Here is a 20,499-nt window from a genome sequence, read left to right on the forward strand (position 1 = left end):
CTGAGATTTCCACGTAATGGGGTCGGCAGCAAAAACAATGGCCTCCATCAAAAATTTGGATACCCTAATCCAGCACGGAACTTTAGAGGAGCAGGGCAAATTGGCTCAGTTGTTCCTGTCTGCTGTTTACCTAACCCTTTTGAAGGGTCATAGCCCATTTGTAGCATTTGCAAAGTTACTTTATCATCAGGGCTAAAAAGTAACATGCCCATTTGAGACAGCACATCTCTCCCCCACAGCGAGAAGGGCAGCGAAGGAATCATATACGGTTGGAATGTTCCACGGGTATCCTCAAATTGCCAGTCTAAAATTTTTGCACTTTGAGCTACTGTAGGAGCTCTCCCGATGCCCACTAAGTTATTTGCAGTAGTATGTGTGGGCCAGGAATTGGGCCAGTCTTTCCCAGAAATACAGGAAACATCTGCTCCTGTGTCTAATAGCCCTTCAATAGACTTGCCACTGACAAGAATAGATTTCATAGGACGCTTTTTAGTAATTTCTGTTACCCAAAAAACCATGTCACTAGACCCAAATCCTTTGTCCTGTCTTTCATTTTGGGTGGCTGTTTGCCCAATTGCATTATGATAAGGCAAAAGTAAAAGTTGGGCTATTCTCTGTCCCTGATGTATTTGGAAAGTTTTAGTCGGGGGTGAAATCATTATCTGAATTTCTCCTGTATAATCTGAGTCAATTATTCCAGGAATAATTGTAAGACCTTGTATAGCTAAGGAACTTCTGCCTAGTATAATTCCTACCAGGCCTGTCGGTAACGGACCTTTAACTCCTGTAGGGATTTTTATAGTGGGGCTATCTGGTGTTAATATTGTTGAGGTGGTGGAACTGAGGTCCAGTCCTGCGCTGCCTGGGGTTGCTCTGATGAGCTCTGCGACGGGACGAAGGGAATGAATGGGTTCAGTGAGGCTGCCCCAATCGTTGTCGGGGCCTGGGGCTGGCCCCTCAACCCGTTTCCCGACTGCTGGTCGGGGCCTAAAAAGGCTCCATTTCTATGAAATCTTGACCTACAGTCCCTTGCCCAGTGATATCCTCTCTGGCAGCGAGGGCAAAGAGACCTAGGATTAATAGGCAGTGGGGCAGGGTTTTGCGGAGCAGCCACAGCCGGTTGGGCTGGATTAGGCAGATAAGAACCGGGTGGTCTTTGAGGGCACCCATGAAAAGTGTGTCCCGTCTGGCCACAAGAAAAACAAGTTCTAGGGAATGCATTCCTGCCTTGGTTATTGGGATCACCTTGTGATGGCTTGTTTTTGTTAGTAAAAAAGGATTGGACTGCCTGCTGATAAGAGTTTCCTTTTATCGCTGCAGCTATCGCAACACCCTGTAGCACTGATGGTCCTACATCTGCACACTGTTTCATATAATCAATTAGAGTTCCAGTTCTTCTAACAGGGCGCAATATAGCCTGGCAGGTAGAATTAGCATTTTCAAAGGCCAAGTGTTTTGTTAACAGTTTAGCTGCCTCAGAATCAGAAATTATTCTCTGGACAGCTTCTGAGAGTCGTGAGACAAAGTCTTCAAATGGCTCTTCTGACTTTTGTTTAATATCAGATAGAGCGGCACCTGATGCTTTACCATCGGGCAATGAGCGCCAGGCAGTAAAGGCACAATCAGCCACCTGTTGTATAGTAGTCCTATCTAATTTCATCTGTTCATCATACGAGGGGTAGTCGGCCTGACCAAGTAATATAGGTTCAGTGATATGTGTAAAGTCTCCATTTTGGTTAGAAAAAGCGTATATACGAGCGAGATCATCATATTCAGATTTCCAAAGTATAAAATGTCCTCCGGACAGGCAGGCCCTAGCAATTGATTTCCATTCTCGAGGTGTTAAGCATTGACCTGCTAAATTTTCTACTAGCTGCATCGTATACGGGGCTTTAGGCCCATATGAGATACATGCATTTTTAAGTTCTTTTACCAATTGAAAAGAAACAGGCTCCCAGTCGATAGCCTTTTGTTCACTTTCATCATTGTCAAAAATTAAAGGGAAACAAGCCTGAAGCTGGGGATCGAATTTCTCGCCAGGGGCAGAAGAGGCCCGTCTCCGTGGGATTGATTTTGGAATTTTCCCACTTCGATAGGGAGGTGGCGGTAATAATGCGGGTTTAATAGGACCTGTACGGCGTGGTATGGGAGGTGGTATGGGGGGAGGAGGTATGGGAGGTGGTGGCAATGGCATAGGTTCCACATTCTCTGCTCTGTACTCAGGAGCTCTTTGAACTGTTTGGTATCCAAAGCTTACATATGGATTAACTGGGAAGCTCTCTTGGGAATCCCTAGGGGCATATGGCCTGATGGGAGACGTTTCTCTTAAGTTCTTTGGAGCTGATGGTCTGACAGGGGAAGTTTCTCTTAAGCCTTTTGGGGCATCTTTGTTTAAGAGATGCCGATCTCCATCAGGGTGATATTTAACTGTGATCTCGCCTAAATTCTCTTTTTCTTTTGGGGAAGGCTGATCTTGTTTTTCATCCCTATCTTTAAGTTGTTCCTGAGTAGTCATGGCTGCTAACATTTTTCTTAATTGCCGATAGTCGGGCGGGTCTTCGTTTTTCTCATTTTCCTCAGGTTTAACTACAGTTTCAACATCATTTTCCTCTTTAAAAGTTACTCTTTTAGATTCAGGGGCAGGTTTAGCTACAGCATTTTCTTCACTGTCACTTTTAAGATGTACTTTTTCTGAATCAGGGGCAGGGTCTAAGACATCTCTAATGATATTCCATAAGGAAAAGGCGTCATTAGGCACCTTTTCTGAGCCGTGTTCGGCGTGGTAAGTTTTTAGCTGTTTTCCTACTTTTTCCCAGACATCTAAGTTAACAGAGCCTTCGTCTGGAAACCAGGGACAGTGCTCTTGTACAAATGAAAAAAATGATTGAATGGCAGATTTTTTAACTTTGATTCCTCTTTTACCTAATAACTGTAAAATTACTCCTATAAAGAGCTGTCTTTCATTTGATTCAGTATTACCCATGTCAGAAAATTAAGTATAGTAAAAGATTTTGCTTTAAGCTATCAAAAGATCAGGCTTTCCTTTGGCCTTTTAACTTCAGAAACTGTTTTCTCTCTCTAAGTCTAACTCTTTAACACTTTCAACACTTCCCACTCCTCTCGCCCTGTCTATCCTACAGGGGGGTCCGCGGCACCCTTGAGTGGGGTCCTAGCCGTCCCGAACACTGGAAGAACAATAGGGCTGGTGACCCAGATTGTCCCGGGGGAGGAACAGTAGGCTGATGGCTCAAACTGTTCCAAGGGAGGAGCAGTAGGGCTGGTCACCCAAACTGCTCCGTGGGGGAACAAGAGGGCTGGTCACCCAGTTGTTCCGAGAACGGGGGGCAATAGGGCTGGTAACCCCAATTGCTGGGAGCTTACCTTCGAAAATCCTGTATCGGGCGCCACCTGCTGGGGACCAGCCCCAGCTGATCCAGGGTATTCGAAGGAGAGACGGCCTAGGCGACTATTTACATGCTAATTAGAGATATAGAGAACAATAGAATGAGGATAGCTCAGTAGGAAAATTCAGTGGAGAAAAGAAGCTGAGTAGCTTGGTTTACGCGGGAGACCAATAAAACTTCAAGACAAGAAGTTTGCACCACTGACGTAGGCCGCAGGCGCCCTCTCGAATAGCGGAAGGTGTCTCACCCTAGACACCTTCTCGAGTGGGTCTTAGAAGCCCAGGCATGATTAGTCAGCGTGGTGGGTTCCGCGCTCCAGATGGAGACTCAGCTGGAAGTTAAAGGGAAGAATGACATGGGGAGACCAAGCGTTGGTGAGCAAGGCCCGTAGCTTTATTTTTAACAGGGGCTTTATACCCTAAGTTACACATAGAGGATAATAGGGGATGCAAAGTCAGCAGTCTTTGGTTCTTATCAAAAACCAAGGTTTCTTTCCTGCAAATGTATCGTATACAAATGGTTTAGGTGATTTACATCATCTTCTGGCCAGAAGGCCTACTAACATTTTATGACTCTTGACAAGGACTTATCAACAAAGACTTACTTTCTCTAAGAGTAATTATTTCAAGGTTTGGCACCATCTTCCAAAGATAAAGTTGCATTCCTATAGGGCGGATGTGTAATGGGTTTACAACAAAGAAAGAATTTATTACCTTAAGGGTCTAAAGTTACTAACACCAAGGCCACTACTTATTTTTTCTACATACCCACTATTAATTGATACATATTCAAGGATACAATTCAGGGGATGTGAAAACTTGGCAACAAGCATTGACTCATCAATGAAATCCTTTACTAGTTTATTCTGACAGTTTTTAACTCTCTGAGAGGCTCTAAGCTATTTGAATATCTTAAGCTTCCCATGCCTCTGGAGGCTAGGAGACTGTAAACAATCGTATGCATAGCTGCAGGAGTCCGGGTAAACTTGTCAGGCGAGTTAGAGAGCCATCAGAGGGGTTTGGATTTAAACACTCCTAATTGCCCAGGAACTTTATTAATTAGAGCTGTAAGTTAACTCTTTGACACACAGAGAGAGAGATGGTGGTAGGGGACAGCCCCCAGTAAAGTCAGAGGTGAGAGCACAAAGCAATAAAGTAGGCAGACTCTGGTTTTTTGGGGGAAAATGCTCGAGAATATCCGGGGGGACTCCTGAGGCTCGATCCCGCCTTTGCGTATGCCGAGCCTCCTTCCTCATGACCTTTGTCACGAGTGGAATGCCTCACCGGCTCCCCGCACCCGGGGAGACAGGCATCCATCTCGAGTGGAAGCAAAGAACCCCGCTCTGCTCTCGAGTCGCGACGGGTATCTCTTGGAGCTCACTGGGTGGACTAAAGCGAGTCAAGCCTCCTGAGGCGTTTGGAGAGAGGTCGCGAGATTGGTCTCTAGGCCATGCAGGAGACGAAGGCCCTCATCTCGCGATGACGGGGGAGTCTTGGGGTTGTTCTCGAGCGGCGGCCCCAGTGTGCGGTTTCTCGCGAGGTACGACGGCGAGGTCAGTGAGCCTCTCGTGGGGCGCCAGGGAAGTCGGGTCTCCATGCGAGTGGCGAGGGCGAGCGCCTCATTGCTCTCGAGCCATGGTAGGGTGCCGGGGACCAGCCCCGGCTCATCCAGGGTATTCGAAGGAGAGACGGCGTAGGCGAAGATCAGGAAACCACTGCTTAATTAAATGTTAATTAAGGATATAAAGAGTAATAGAATGAGGATAGCTCAGTGAGGAAATTCAGTGGAGAAAAGAGGCTGAATAATTCAGCCAGAAGGTAAGAGAAAGAACGACATGGTGAGACCAAGTTTCGGTGAACAAGGCCCGCACTTTATTTTTCAAAGTAGTTTTTATACCTTAAGTTATGCATAGAGGATAATGGGGGAAGGGGTCGAGTCTTGCAGCAAACCAGGCTTTCTTCCTGCAAACTTATCATATGCAAAAGCTTAGGTGATTTGCATCATCTTCTGGCCCGGAGGCCTGTTAACATTTTAAGACCTTTTCTTCAGAAAACTTATTTTTCTCTAAAGGTGGTTGGTCAGGAGCCACCCTCCAAAAAAGCATTAGATAAAGTTGCATTCCTACAGAGCAAAGGTGTGGTGGGCTATAACAAGAAAAAGAATTAACTCAAGGGTCCCAGGTTACAAACATTAAAGCTACTACTTACACCAATTATATTAATCAATACACTGCCAGGGACACAGCAGGTAAGGGATATGGAAACTTAGCAGCAAACAATGGCCCAACAAGTGAAAAACCATTCACCAATACAATTTCTAATCAATCTTGTAACTCCTCAAAAGAATCTGTGTTTAGACAGTTTAGAACATCTCCTGCCTCTCACAGTTGGGAGGCTCTGAACAATCACCTGTGGCCGGAGAAACCTATTCAGGCAGGCTAGAGGATTTCCAAAGGAGTTTGTAGGTTAAACACTGTCACATCCAGGAATTATTAACTGGAACTGTAAGCTAACTCTTTTCTCAGAGAGAGGTAGTGGGGGAGAGCCCCCCGTAAAGTCAGAGGTTTAGGTGAAAGCACAAGCAGAAAGTAGGCAGACTCTGGTTTTGGGGGTATATGCTCGAGAATTTCCAGGGGGACTCCTGAAGCTCGATCCCGCCTTTGCGTATGCCGAGCCTCCTTCCTCATGACCTTTGTCATGGGCGGAGTTCCTCACTGGCTCCCAGCAGTGATAGAATTCCAGTGGAGCTATTCCAGATCCTGAAAGATGATGCTGTGGAAAGTGCTGCACTCAATATGCAATATGCAATATGCACTCAATATGCAATATGCCGGCTCACGGCAGTAGGGGAATCTGGCCTCGAGACGTGTTGAAGAAGGTCTCTCGAGGTCTTTCTCGGGTTGAGGCAGGACACCCTGGGGTCCCTCGACTTGTGCAGGTGACCTCAGGGGGCTTCTCATGGTGGCTCTGAGAAGTCAGGGAAACTGGAGGTGGGAGGGGCCTCTCGGCACTCCACTGGGTTTGGTGCATTGGAAGAGGGCCTCATCTCCAGTTGAGGCAGGAACCTCAGGGTTCCTCTGACTTCAGACTCCGATCGCAAGGTCCCTGCAGACTTGGGACAGGAGAGTCAGGCCTCGTCTTGGGTTGAGGCATGGAACTCCGCTTGCCTCTCGAGGTGTTCCCGGGGAGACAGGCCACTTGTCGAGCGGTATTTGGAACCTGGGGGTCTTTTCCCGACGATGCACGGGCGAGTCACTGCCCCTTCGTGTTGACTTCATTCACAGGGTGGAGTTCGAAGAGGTGTCCGGGCATCGGGTTCTTATCAAGAGGGGACCGGGAAATCGGGGTCCTTCGGAATGTGGAACCACCCACGAGGCCACGTCTGGAATGTCGTCGTGAGACCGGCCTCATCCTGAGGTGCGACCGGAAGGTCGGGAACCCCTTCCAGACAAAGCAGGGGAGTCGACCCTCCTGTCCAGATCAGGAGGGTAGAAGAGGCTCCGAGGAAGTGTTGCCGGAAAACTTCGGTGTTCCTCTCGAGGGAGACCGGGATGTCGGGGCACTTTGTGGGTCGCATCAAGGGTGACAAGTACCGTTTCGAACTCCAATTCCTAAAGTGGGACTTCTCCTGAGACGCTGTAGCGGCACAGGGCTACATCTTGCGATGACGGGGGAACCACGTGGTTTTTCTCGAGGTGTAGCAGGATTCTCGAATTACGACGGGGAATTCAGGATGCCTCTTGTGTAGGCCCAGGGAAGTCCAATCTTCCATTCGAGTTGCGAAGGAAAGCTGGGGATTGCTCTCGAGTGACTGCAGGGCCAATAGACCTCATCTAGGCTTGTGTCCAGAAGCCAGTGTTCCTCTCCAGGGGCGACAGGGATCTCGGGGTTGCATTCCAGACACACCCGGGGAGACAGGCCTCCATCTCGAGTGGAAGCAAAGAACCCCGCTCTGCTCTCGAGTCGCGACGGGTATCTCTTGGAGCTCACTGGGTGGACTAAAGCGAGTCAAGCCTCCTGAGGCGTTTGGAGAGAGGTCGCGAGATTGGTCTCTAGGCCATGCAGGAGACGAAGGCCCTCATCTCGCGATGCCGGGGGAGTCTTGGGGTTGTTCTCGAGCGGCGGCCCCAGTGTGCGCTTTCTCACGAGGTACGACGGCGAGGTCAGTGAGCCTCTCGTGGGGCGCCAGGGAAGTCGGGTCTCCATGCGAGTGGCGAGGGCGAGCGCGTCATTGCTCTCGAGCCATGGTAGGGTGCCGGGGACCAGCCCCGGCTGATCCAGGGTATTCGAAGGAGAGACGGCGTAGGCGAAGATCAGGAAACCACTGCTTAATTAAATGTTAATTAAGGATATAAAGAGTAATAGAATGAGGATAGCTCAGTGAGGAAATTCAGTGGAGAAAAGAGGCTGAATAATTCAGCCAGAAGGTAAGAGAAAGAACGACATGGTGAGACCAAGTTTCGGTGAACAAGGCCCGCACTTTATTTTTCAAAGTAGTTTTTATACCTTAAGTTATGCATAGAGGATAATGGGGGAAGGGGTCGAGTCTTGCAGCAAACCAGGCTTTCTTCCTGCAAACTTATCATATGCAAAAGCTTAGGTGATTTGCATCATCTTCTGGCCCGGAGGCCTGTTAACATTTTAAGACCTTTTCTTCAGAAAACTTATTTTTCTCTAAAGGTGGTTGGTCAGGAGCCACCCTCCAAAAAAGCATTAGATAAAGTTGCATTCCTACAGAGCAAAGGTGTGGTGGGCTATAACAAGAAAAAGAATTAACTCAAGGGTCCCAGGTTACAAACATTAAAGCTACTACTTACACCAATTATATTAATCAATACACTGCCAGGGACACAGCAGGTAAGGGATATGGAAACTTAGCAGCAAACAATGGCCCAACAAGTGAAAAACCATTCACCAATACAATTTCTAATCAATCTTGTAACTCCTCAAAAGAATCTGTGTTTAGACAGTTTAGAACATCTCCTGCCTCTCACAGTTGGGAGGCTCTGAACAATCACCATGTGGCCGGAAAAACCTATTCAGGCAGGCTAGAGGATTTCCAAAGGAGTTTGTAGGTTAAACACTGTCACACCCAGGAATTATTAACTGGAACTGTAAGCTAACTCTTTTTCAGAGAGAGGTAGTGGGGGAGAGCCCCCCGTAAAGTCAGAGGTTTAGGTGAAAGCACAAGCAGAAAGTAGGCAGACTCTGGTTTTGGGGGTATATGCTCGAGAATTTCCAGGGGGACTCCTGAAGCTCGATCCCGCCTTTGCGTATGCCGAGCCTCCTTCCTCATGACCTTTGTCATGGGCGGAGTTCCTCACTGGCTCCCAGCAGTGATAGAATTCCAGTGGAGCTATTCCAGATCCTGAAAGATGATGCTGTGGAAAGTGCTGCACTCAATATGCAATATGCAATATGCACTCAATATGCAATATGCCGGCTCACGGCAGTAGGGGAATCTGGCCTCGAGACGTGTTGAAGAAGGTCTCTCGAGGTCTTTCTCGGGTTGAGGCAGGACACCCTGGGGTCCCTCGACTTGTGCAGGTGACCTCAGGGGGCTTCTCATGGTGGCTCTGAGAAGTCAGGGAAACTGGAGGTGGGAGGGGCCTCTCGGCACTCCACTGGGTTTGGTGCATTGGAAGAGGGCCTCATCTCCAGTTGAGGCAGGAACCTCAGGGTTCCTCTGACTTCAGACTCCGATCGCAAGGTCCCTGCAGACTTGGGACAGGAGAGTCAGGCCTCGTCTTGGGTTGAGGCATGGAACTCCGCTTGCCTCTCGAGGTGTTCCCGGGGAGACAGGCCACTTGTCGAGCGGTATTTGGAACCTGGGGGTCTTTTCCCGACGATGCACGGGCGAGTCACTGCCCCTTCGTGTTGACTTCATTCACAGGGTGGAGTTCGAAGAGGTGTCCGGGCATCGGGTTCTTATCAAGAGGGGACCGGGAAATCGGGGTCCTTCGGAATGTGGAACCACCCACGAGGCCACGTCTGGAATGTCGTCGTGAGACCGGCCTCATCCTGAGGTGCGACCGGAAGGTCGGGAACCCCTTCCAGACAAAGCAGGGGAGTCGACCCTCCTGTCCAGATCAGGAGGGTAGAAGAGGCTCCGAGGAAGTGTTGCCGGAAAACTTCGGTGTTCCTCTCGAGGGAGACCGGGATGTCGGGGCACTTTGTGGGTCGCATCAAGGGTGACAAGTACCGTTTCGAACTCCAATTCCTAAAGTGGGACTTCTCCTGAGACGCTGTAGCGGCACAGGGCTACATCTTGCGATGACGGGGGAACCACGTGGTTTTTCTCGAGGTGTAGCAGGATTCTCGAATTACGACGGGGAATTCAGGATGCCTCTTGTGTAGGCCCAGGGAAGTCCAATCTTCCATTCGAGTTGCGAAGGAAAGCTGGGGATTGCTCTCGAGTGACTGCAGGGCCAATAGACCTCATCTAGGCTTGTGTCCAGAAGCCAGTGTTCCTCTCCAGGGGCGACAGGGATCTCGGGGTTGCATTCCAGACACACCCGGGGAGACAGGCATCCATCTCGAGTGGAAGCAAAGAACCCCGCTCTGCTCTCGAGTCGCGACGGGTATCTCTTGGAGCTCACTGGGTGGACTAAAGCGAGTCAAGCCTCCTGAGGCGTTTGGAGAGAGGTCGCGAGATTGGTCTCTAGGCCATGCAGGAGACGAAGGCCCTCATCTCGCGATGACGGGGGAGTCTTGGGGTTGTTCTCGAGCGGCGGCCCCAGTGTGCGCTTTCTCACGAGGTACGACGGCGAGGTCAGTGAGCCTCTCGTGGGGCGCCAGGGAAGTCGGGTCTCCATGCGAGTGGCGAGGGCGAGCGCGTCATTGCTCTCGAGCCATGGTAGGGTGCCGGGGACCAGCCCCGGCTGATCCAGGGTATTCGAAGGAGAGACGGCGTAGGCGAAGATCAGGAAACCACTGCTTAATTAAATGTTAATTAAGGATATAAAGAGTAATAGAATGAGGATAGCTCAGTGAGGAAATTCAGTGGAGAAAAGAGGCTGAATAATTCAGCCAGAAGGTAAGAGAAAGAACGACATGGTGAGACCAAGTTTCGGTGAACAAGGCCCGCACTTTATTTTTCAAAGTAGTTTTTATACCTTAAGTTATGCATAGAGGATAATGGGGGAAGGGGTCGAGTCTTGCAGCAAACCAGGCTTTCTTCCTGCAAACTTATCATATGCAAAAGCTTAGGTGATTTGCATCATCTTCTGGCCCGGAGGCCTGTTAACATTTTAAGACCTTTTCTTCAGAAAACTTATTTTTCTCTAAAGGTGGTTGGTCAGGAGCCACCCTCCAAAAAAGCATTAGATAAAGTTGCATTCCTACAGAGCAAAGGTGTGGTGGGCTATAACAAGAAAAAGAATTAACTCAAGGGTCCCAGGTTACAAACATTAAAGCTACTACTTACACCAATTATATTAATCAATACACTGCCAGGGACACAGCAGGTAAGGGATATGGAAACTTAGCAGCAAACAATGGCCCAACAAGTGAAAAACCATTCACCAATACAATTTCTAATCAATCTTGTAACTACTCAAAAGAATCTGTGTTTAGACAGTTTAGAACATCTCCTGCCTCTCACAGTTGGGAGGCTCTGAACAATCCCATGTGGCCGGAAAAACCTATTCAGGCAGGCTAGAGGATTTCCAAAGGAGTTTGTAGGTTAAACACTGTCACACCCAGGAATTATTAACTGGAACTGTAAGCTAACTCTTTTTCAGAGAGAGGTAGTGGGGGAGAGCCCCCCGTAAAGTCAGAGGTTTAGGTGAAAGCACAAGCAGAAAGTAGGCAGACTCTGGTTTTGGGGGTATATGCTCGAGAATTTCCAGGGGGACTCCTGAAGCTCGATCCCGCCTTTGCGTATGCCGAGCCTCCTTCCTCATGACCTTTGTCATGGGCGGAGTTCCTCACTGGCTCCCAGCAGTGATAGAATTCCAGTGGAGCTATTCCAGATCCTGAAAGATGATGCTGTGGAAAGTGCTGCACTCAATATGCAATATGCAATATGCACTCAATATGCAATATGCCGGCTCACGGCAGTAGGGGAATCTGGCCTCGAGACGTGTTGAAGAAGGTCTCTCGAGGTCTTTCTCGGGTTGAGGCAGGACACCCTGGGGTCCCTCGACTTGTGCAGGTGACCTCAGGGGGCTTCTCATGGTGGCTCTGAGAAGTCAGGGAAACTGGAGGTGGGAGGGGCCTCTCGGCACTCCACTGGGTTTGGTGCATTGGAAGAGGGCCTCATCTCCAGTTGAGGCAGGAACCTCAGGGTTCCTCTGACTTCAGACTCCGATCGCAAGGTCCCTGCAGACTTGGGACAGGAGAGTCAGGCCTCGTCTTGGGTTGAGGCATGGAACTCCGCTTGCCTCTCGAGGTGTTCCCGGGGAGACAGGCCACTTGTCGAGCGGTATTTGGAACCTGGGGGTCTTTTCCCGACGATGCACGGGCGAGTCACTGCCCCTTCGTGTTGACTTCATTCACAGGGTGGAGTTCGAAGAGGTGTCCGGGCATCGGGTTCTTATCAAGAGGGGACCGGGAAATCGGGGTCCTTCGGAATGTGGAACCACCCACGAGGCCACGTCTGGAATGTCGTCGTGAGACCGGCCTCATCCTGAGGTGCGACCGGAAGGTCGGGAACCCCTTCCAGACAAAGCAGGGGAGTCGACCCTCCTGTCCAGATCAGGAGGGTAGAAGGGGCTCAGAGGAAGTGGTGCGGGAAAACCTCGGTGTTCCTCTTGAGGGAGACCGGGATGTCGGGGCACTTTGTGGGTCGCATCAAGGGTGCCAAGTACCGTTTCGACCTCCAATACCTAACGTGGGACTTCTCCTGAGACACTGTAGCGGGAAAGGGCTTCATCTTGCGATGACGGGGGAACCACGTGGATTTTCTCGAGTTGCAGCGGGATTCTCGAGTTACGACGGGGAATTCAGGATGCCTCTTGTGTTGGCCCAGGGAAGTCCAATCTTCCATTCGAGTTGCGAAGGAAAGCTGGGGATTGCTCTCGAGTGACTGCAGGGCCAATAGACCTCATCTAGGCTTGTGTCCAGAAGCCAATGTTCCTCTCCAGGGGCGAAAGGGATCTCGGGGTTGCATTCCAGACGCACCCGGGGAGACAGGCATCCATCTCGAGTGGAAGCAAAGAACCCCGCTCTGCTCTCGAGTCGCGACGGGTATCTCTTGGAGCTCACTGGGTGGACTAAAGGGAGTCAAGCCTCCTGAGGCGTTTGGAGAGAGGTCGAGAGACTGGTCTCTAGGCCATACAGGAGACGAAGGCCCTCAAGTCGCGATGACGGGGGAGGCTCGGGGTTGTTCTCGAGCGGCGGCCCCAGTGTGCGGTTTCTCGCGAGGTACGACGGCGAGGTCAGTGAGCCTCTCGTGGGGCGGCAAGGAAGTCGGGTCTCCATGCGAATGGCGAGGGGGAGCGCGTCTTTACTCTCAAGTCATAGTAGGGGAATCTGGCCTCGAGACGTGTTGAAGAAGGTCTCTCGAGGTCTTTCTCGGGTTGAGGCAGGACACCCTGGGGTCCCTCGACTTGTGCAGGTGACCTCAGGGGGCTTCTCATGGTGGCTCTGAGAAGTCAGGGAAACTGGAGGTGGGAGGGGCCTCTCGGCACTCCACTGGGTTTGGTGCATTGGAAGAGGGCCTCATCTCCAGTTGAGGCAGGAACCTCAGGGTTCCTCTGACTTCAGACTCCGATCGCAAGGTCCCTGCAGACTTGGGACAGGAGAGTCAGGCCTCGTCTTGGGTTGAGGCATGGAACTCCGCTTGCCTCTCGAGGTGTTCCCGGGGAGACAGGCCACTTGTCGAGCGGTATTTGGAACCTGGGGGTCTTTTCCCGACGATGCACGGGCGAGTCACTGCCCCTTCGTGTTGACTTCATTCACAGGGTGGAGTTCGAAGAGGTGTCCGGGCATCGGGTTCTTATCAAGAGGGGACCGGGAAATCGGGGTCCTTCGGAATGTGGAACCACCCACGAGGCCACGTCTGGAATGTCGTCGTGAGACCGGCCTCATCCTGAGGTGCGACCGGAAGGTCGGGAACCCCTTCCAGACAAAGCAGGGGAGTCGACCCTCCTGTCCAGATCAGGAGGGTAGAAGAGGCTCCGAGGAAGTGTTGCCGGAAAACTTCGGTGTTCCTCTTGAGGGAGACCGGGATGTCGGGGCACTTTGTGGGTCGCATCAAGGGTGACAAGTACCGTTTCGAACTCCAATTCCTAAAGTGGGACTTCTCCTGAGACGCTGTAGCGGCACAGGGCTACATCTTGCGATGACGGGGGAACCACGTGGTTTTTCTCGAGGTGTAGCAGGATTCTCGAATTACGACGGGGAATTCAGGATGCCTCTTGTGTAGGCCCAGGGAAGTCCAATCTTCCATTCGAGTTGCGAAGGAAAGCTGGGGATTGCTCTCGAGTGACTGCAGGGCCAATAGACCTCATCTAGGCTTGTGTCCAGAAGCCAGTGTTCCTCTCCAGGGGCGACAGGGATCTCGGGGTTGCATTCCAGACACACCCGGGGAGACAGGCATCCATCTCGAGTGGAAGCAAAGAACCCCGCTCTGCTCTCGAGTCGCGACGGGTATCTCTTGGAGCTCACTGGGTGGACTAAAGCGAGTCAAGCCTCCTGAGGCGTTTGGAGAGAGGTCGCGAGATTGGTCTCTAGGCCATGCAGGAGACGAAGGCCCTCATCTCGCGATGACGGGGGAGTCTTGGGGTTGTTCTCGAGCGGCGGCCCCAGTGTGCGCTTTCTCACGAGGTACGACGGCGAGGTCAGTGAGCCTCTCGTGGGGCGCCAGGGAAGTCGGGTCTCCATGCGAGTGGCGAGGGCGAGCGCCTCATTGCTCTCGAGCCATGGTAGGGTGCCGGGGACCAGCCCCGGCTGATCCAGGGTATTCGAAGGAGAGACGGCGTAGGCGAAGATCAGGAAACCACTGCTTAATTAAATGTTAATTAAGGATATAAAGAGTAATAGAATGAGGATAGCTCAGTGAGGAAATTCAGTGGAGAAAAGAGGCTGAATAATTCAGCCAGAAGGTAAGAGAAAGAACGACATGGTGAGACCAAGTTTCGGTGAACAAGGCCCGCACTTTATTTTTCAAAGTAGTTTTTATACCTTAAGTTATGCATAGAGGATAATGGGGGAAGGGGTCGAGTCTTGCAGCAAACCAGGCTTTCTTCCTGCAAACTTATCATATGCAAAAGCTTAGGTGATTTGCATCATCTTCTGGCCCGGAGGCCTGTTAACATTTTAAGACCTTTTCTTCAGAAAACTTATTTTTCTCTAAAGGTGGTTGGTCAGGAGCCACCCTCCAAAAAAGCATTAGATAAAGTTGCATTCCTACAGAGCAAAGGTGTGGTGGGCTATAACAAGAAAAAGAATTAACTCAAGGGTCCCAGGTTACAAACATTAAAGCTACTACTTACACCAATTATATTAATCAATACACTGCCAGGGACACAGCAGGTAAGGGATATGGAAACTTAGCAGCAAACAATGGCCCAACAAGTGAAAAACCATTCACCAATACAATTTCTAATCAATCTTGTAACTACTCAAAAGAATCTGTGTTTAGACAGTTTAGAACATCTCCTGCCTCTCACAGTTGGGAGGCTCTGAACAATCCCATGTGGCCGGAAAAACCTATTCAGGCAGGCTAGAGGATTTCCAAAGGAGTTTGTAGGTTAAACACTGTCACACCCAGGAATTATTAACTGGAACTGTAAGCTAACTCTTTTTTCAGAGAGAGGTAGTGGGGGAGAGCCCCCCGTAAAGTCAGAGGTTTAGGTGAAAGCACAAGCAGAAAGTAGGCAGACTCTGGTTTTGGGGGTATATGCTCGAGAATTTCCAGGGGGACTCCTGAAGCTCGATCCCGCCTTTGCGTATGCCGAGCCTCCTTCCTCATGACCTTTGTCATGGGCGGAGTTCCTCACTGGCTCCCAGCAGTGATAGAATTCCAGTGGAGCTATTCCAGATCCTGAAAGATGATGCTGTGGAAAGTGCTGCACTCAATATGCAATATGCAATATGCACTCAATATGCAATATGCCGGCTCACGGCAGTAGGGGAATCTGGCCTCGAGACGTGTTGAAGAAGGTCTCTCGAGGTCTTTCTCGGGTTGAGGCAGGACACCCTGGGGTCCCTCGACTTGTGCAGGTGACCTCAGGGGGCTTCTCATGGTGGCTCTGAGAAGTCAGGGAAACTGGAGGTGGGAGGGGCCTCTCGGCACTCCACTGGGTTTGGTGCATTGGAAGAGGGCCTCATCTCCAGTTGAGGCAGGAACCTCAGGGTTCCTCTGACTTCAGACTCCGATCGCAAGGTCCCTGCAGACTTGGGACAGGAGAGTCAGGCCTCGTCTTGGGTTGAGGCATGGAACTCCGCTTGCCTCTCGAGGTGTTCCCGGGGAGACAGGCCACTTGTCGAGCGGTATTTGGAACCTGGGGGTCTTTTCCCGACGATGCACGGGCGAGTCACTGCCCCTTCGTGTTGACTTCATTCACAGGGTGGAGTTCGAAGAGGTGTCCGGGCATCGGGTTCTTATCAAGAGGGGACCGGGAAATCGGGGTCCTTCGGAATGTGGAACCACCCACGAGGCCACGTCTGGAATGTCGTCGTGAGACCGGCCTCATCCTGAGGTGCGACCGGAAGGTCGGGAACCCCTTCCAGACAAAGCAGGGGAGTCGACCCTCCTGTCCAGATCAGGAGGGTAGAAGAGGCTCCGAGGAAGTGTTGCCGGAAAACTTCGGTGTTCCTCTCGAGGGAGACCGGGATGTCGGGGCACTTTGTGGGTCGCATCAAGGGTGACAAGTACCGTTTCGAACTCCAATTCCTAAAGTGGGACTTCTCCTGAGACGCTGTAGCGGCACAGGGCTACATCTTGCGATGACGGGGGAACCACGTGGTTTTTCTCGAGGTGTAGCAGGATTCTCGAATTACGACGGGGAATTCAGGATGCCTCTTGTGTTGGCCCAGGGAAGTCCAATCTTCCATTCGAGTTGCGAAGGAAAGCTGGGGATTGCTCTCGAGTGACTGCAGGGCCAATAGACCTCATCTAGGCTTGTGTCCAGAAGCCAGTGTTCCTCTCCAGGGGCGACAGGGATCTCGGGGTTGCATTCCAGACACACCCGGGGAGACAGGCATCCATCTCGAGTGGAAGCAAAGAACCCCGCTCTGCTCTCGAGTCGCGACGGGTATCTCTTGGAGCTCACTGGGTGGACTAAAGCGAGTCAAGCCTCCTGAGGCGTTTGGAGAGAGGTCGCGAGATTGGTCTCTAGGCCATGCAGGAGACGAAGGCCCTCATCTCGCGATGACGGGGGAGTCTTGGGGTTGTTCTCGAGCGGCGGCCCCAGTGTGCGCTTTCTCACGAGGTACGACGGCGAGGTCAGTGAGCCTCTCGTGGGGCGCCAGGGAAGTCGGGTCTCCATGCGAGTGGCGAGGGCGAGCGCCTCATTGCTCTCGAGCCATGGTAGGGTGCCGGGGACCAGCCCCGGCTGATCCAGGGTATTCGAAGGAGAGACGGCGTAGGCGAAGATCAGGAAACCACTGCTTAATTAAATGTTAATTAAGGATATAAAGAGTAATAGAATGAGGATAGCTCAGTGAGGAAATTCAGTGGAGAAAAGAGGCTGAATAATTCAGCCAGAAGGTAAGAGAAAGAACGACATGGTGAGACCAAGTTTCGGTGAACAAGGCCCGCACTTTATTTTTCAAAGTAGTTTTTATACCTTAAGTTATGCATAGAGGATAATGGGGGAAGGGGTCGAGTCTTGCAGCAAACCAGGCTTTCTTCCTGCAAACTTATCATATGCAAAAGCTTAGGTGATTTGCATCATCTTCTGGCCCGGAGGCCTGTTAACATTTTAAGACCTTTTCTTCAGAAAACTTATTTTTCTCTAAAGGTGGTTGGTCAGGAGCCACCCTCCAAAAAAGCATTAGATAAAGTTGCATTCCTACAGAGCAAAGGTGTGGTGGGCTATAACAAGAAAAAGAATTAACTCAAGGGTCCCAGGTTACAAACATTAAAGCTACTACTTACACCAATTATATTAATCAATACACTGCCAGGGACACAGCAGGTAAGGGATATGGAAACTTAGCAGCAAACAATGGCCCAACAAGTGAAAAACCATTCACCAATACAATTTCTAATCAATCTTGTAACTACTCAAAAGAATCTGTGTTTAGACAGTTTAGAACATCTCCTGCCTCTCACAGTTGGGAGGCTCTGAACAATCCCATGTGGCCGGAAAAACCTATTCAGGCAGGCTAGAGGATTTCCAAAGGAGTTTGTAGGTTAAACACTGTCACACCCAGGAATTATTAACTGGAACTGTAAGCTAACTCTTTTTTCAGAGAGAGGTAGTGGGGGAGAGCCCCCCGTAAAGTCAGAGGTTTAGGTGAAAGCACAAGCAGAAAGTAGGCAGACTCTGGTTTTGGGGGTATATGCTCGAGAATTTCCAGGGGGACTCCTGAAGCTCGATCCCGCCTTTGCGTATGCCGAGCCTCCTTCCTCATGACCTTTGTCATGGGCGGAGTTCCTCACTGGCTCCCAGCAGTGATAGAATTCCAGTGGAGCTATTCCAGATCCTGAAAGATGATGCTGTGGAAAGTGCTGCACTCAATATGCAATATGCAATATGCACTCAATATGCAATATGCCGGCTCACGGCAGTAGGGGAATCTGGCCTCGAGACGTGTTGAAGAAGGTCTCTCGAGGTCTTTCTCGGGTTGAGGCAGGACACCCTGGGGTCCCTCGACTTGTGCAGGTGACCTCAGGGGGCTTCTCATGGTGGCTCTGAGAAGTCAGGGAAACTGGAGGTGGGAGGGGCCTCTCGGCACTCCACTGGGTTTGGTGCATTGGAAGAGGGCCTCATCTCCAGTTGAGGCAGGAACCTCAGGGTTCCTCTGACTTCAGACTCCGATCGCAAGGTCCCTGCAGACTTGGGACAGGAGAGTCAGGCCTCGTCTTGGGTTGAGGCATGGAACTCCGCTTGCCTCTCGAGGTGTTCCCGGGGAGACAGGCCACTTGTCGAGCGGTATTTGGAACCTGGGGGTCTTTTCCCGACGATGCACGGGCGAGTCACTGCCCCTTCGTGTTGACTTCATTCACAGGGTGGAGTTCGAAGAGGTGTCCGGGCATCGGGTTCTTATCAAGAGGGGACCGGGAAATCGGGGTCCTTCGGAATGTGGAACCACCCACGAGGCCACGTCTGGAATGTCGTCGTGAGACCGGCCTCATCCTGAGGTGCGACCGGAAGGTCGGGAACCCCTTCCAGACAAAGCAGGGGAGTCGACCCTCCTGTCCAGATCAGGAGGGTAGAAGGGGCTCAGAGGAAGTGGTGCGGGAAAACCTCGGTGTTCCTCTTGAGGGAGACCGGGATGTCGGGGCACTTTGTGGGTCGCATCAAGGGTGCCAAGTACCGTTTCGACCTCCAATACCTAACGTGGGACTTCTCCTGAGACACTGTAGCGGGAAAGGGCTTCATCTTGCGATGACGGGGGAACCACGTGGATTTTCTCGAGTTGCAGCGGGATTCTCGAGTTACGACGGGGAATTCAGGATGCCTCTTGTGTTGGCCCAGGGAAGTCCAATCTTCCATTCGAGTTGCGAAGGAAAGCTGGGGATTGCTCTCGAGTGACTGCAGGGCCAATAGACCTCATCTAGGCTTGTGTCCAGAAGCCAATGTTCCTCTCCAGGGGCGAAAGGGATCTCGGGGTTGCATTCCAGACGCACCCGGGGAGACAGGCATCCATCTCGAGTGGAAGCAAAGAACCCCGCTCTGCTCTCGAGTCGCGACGGGTATCTCTTGGAGCTCACTGGGTGGACTAAAGGGAGTCAAGCCTCCTGAGGCGTTTGGAGAGAGGTCGAGAGACTGGTCTCTAGGCCATACAGGAGACGAAGGCCCTCAAGTCGCGATGACGGGGGAGGCTCGGGGTTGTTCTCGAGCGGCGGCCCCAGTGTGCGGTTTCTCGCGAGGTACGACGGCGAGGTCAGTGAGCCTCTCGTGGGGCGGCAAGGAAGTCGGGTCTCCATGCGAATGGCGAGGGGGAGCGCGTCTTTACTCTCAAGTCATAGTAGGGGAATCTGGCCTCGAGACGTGTTGAAGAAGGTCTCTCGAGGTCTTTCTCGGGTTGAGGCAGGACACCCTGGGGTCCCTCGACTTGTGCAGGTGACCTCAGGGGGCTTCTCATGGTGGCTCTGAGAAGTCAGGGAAACTGGAGGTGGGAGGGGCCTCTCGGCACTCCACTGGGTTTGGTGCATTGGAAGAGGGCCTCATCTCCAGTTGAGGCAGGAACCTCAGGGTTCCTCTGACTTCAGACTCCGATCGCAAGGTCCCTGCAGACTTGGGACAGGAGAGTCAGGCCTCGTCTTGGGTTGAGGCATGGAACTCCGCTTGCCTCTCGAGGTGTTCCCGGGGAGACAGGCCACTTGTCGAGCGGTATTTGGAACCTGGGGGTCTTTTCCCGACGATGCACGGGCGAGTCACTGCCCCTTCGTGTTGACTTCATTCACAGGGTGGAGTTCGAAGAGGTGTCCGGGCATCGGGTTCTTATCAAGAGGGGACCGGGAAATCGGGGTCCTTCGGAATGTGGAACCACCCACGAGGCCACGTCTGGAATGTCGTCGTGAGACCGGCCTCATCCTGAGGTGCGACCGGAAGGTCGGGAACCCCTTCCAGACAAAGCAGGGGAGTCGACCCTCCTGTCCAGATCAGGAGGGTAGAAGAGGCTCCGAGGAAGTGTTGCCGGAAAACTTCGGTGTTCCTCTCGAGGGAGACCGGGATGTCGGGGCACTTTGTGGGTCGCATCAAGGGTGACAAGTACCGTTTCGAACTCCAATTCCTAAAGTGGGACTTCTCCTGAGACGCTGTAGCGGCACAGGGCTACATCTTGCGATGACGGGGGAACCACGTGGTTTTTCTCGAGGTGTAGCAGGATTCTCGAATTACGACGGGGAATTCAGGATGCCTCTTGTGTAGGCCCAGGGAAGTCCAATCTTCCATTCGAGTTGCGAAGGAAAGCTGGGGATTGCTCTCGAGTGACTGCAGGGCCAATAGACCTCATCTAGGCTTGTGTCCAGAAGC

At 51.5% G+C, this 20,499-nt stretch overlaps 1 protein-coding gene across 1 annotated transcript; it reads right to left on the minus strand.

The window, feature by feature from the left end:
- Positions 1–835: 835 nt before the first annotated feature.
- LOC132344760 (endogenous retrovirus group K member 6 Gag polyprotein) lies at positions 836–2,254 on the minus strand (the record flags this gene model as incomplete). Its single annotated transcript, XM_059884452.1, is given in 1 exon segment — positions 836–2,254. A coding segment is annotated over 1 exon segment (1,359 nt), but the record flags the coding sequence as incomplete, so codon positions are not given.
- Between the last annotated feature and the right edge of the window lie 18,245 nt (positions 2,255–20,499).

The sequence above is a fragment of the Bos taurus genome, unplaced genomic scaffold, assembly GCF_002263795.3.
Source record: "Bos taurus isolate L1 Dominette 01449 registration number 42190680 breed Hereford unplaced genomic scaffold, ARS-UCD2.0 Leftover_ScbfJmS_202, whole genome shotgun sequence".
Taxonomy (NCBI): Eukaryota; Metazoa; Chordata; class Mammalia; order Artiodactyla; family Bovidae; genus Bos; species Bos taurus.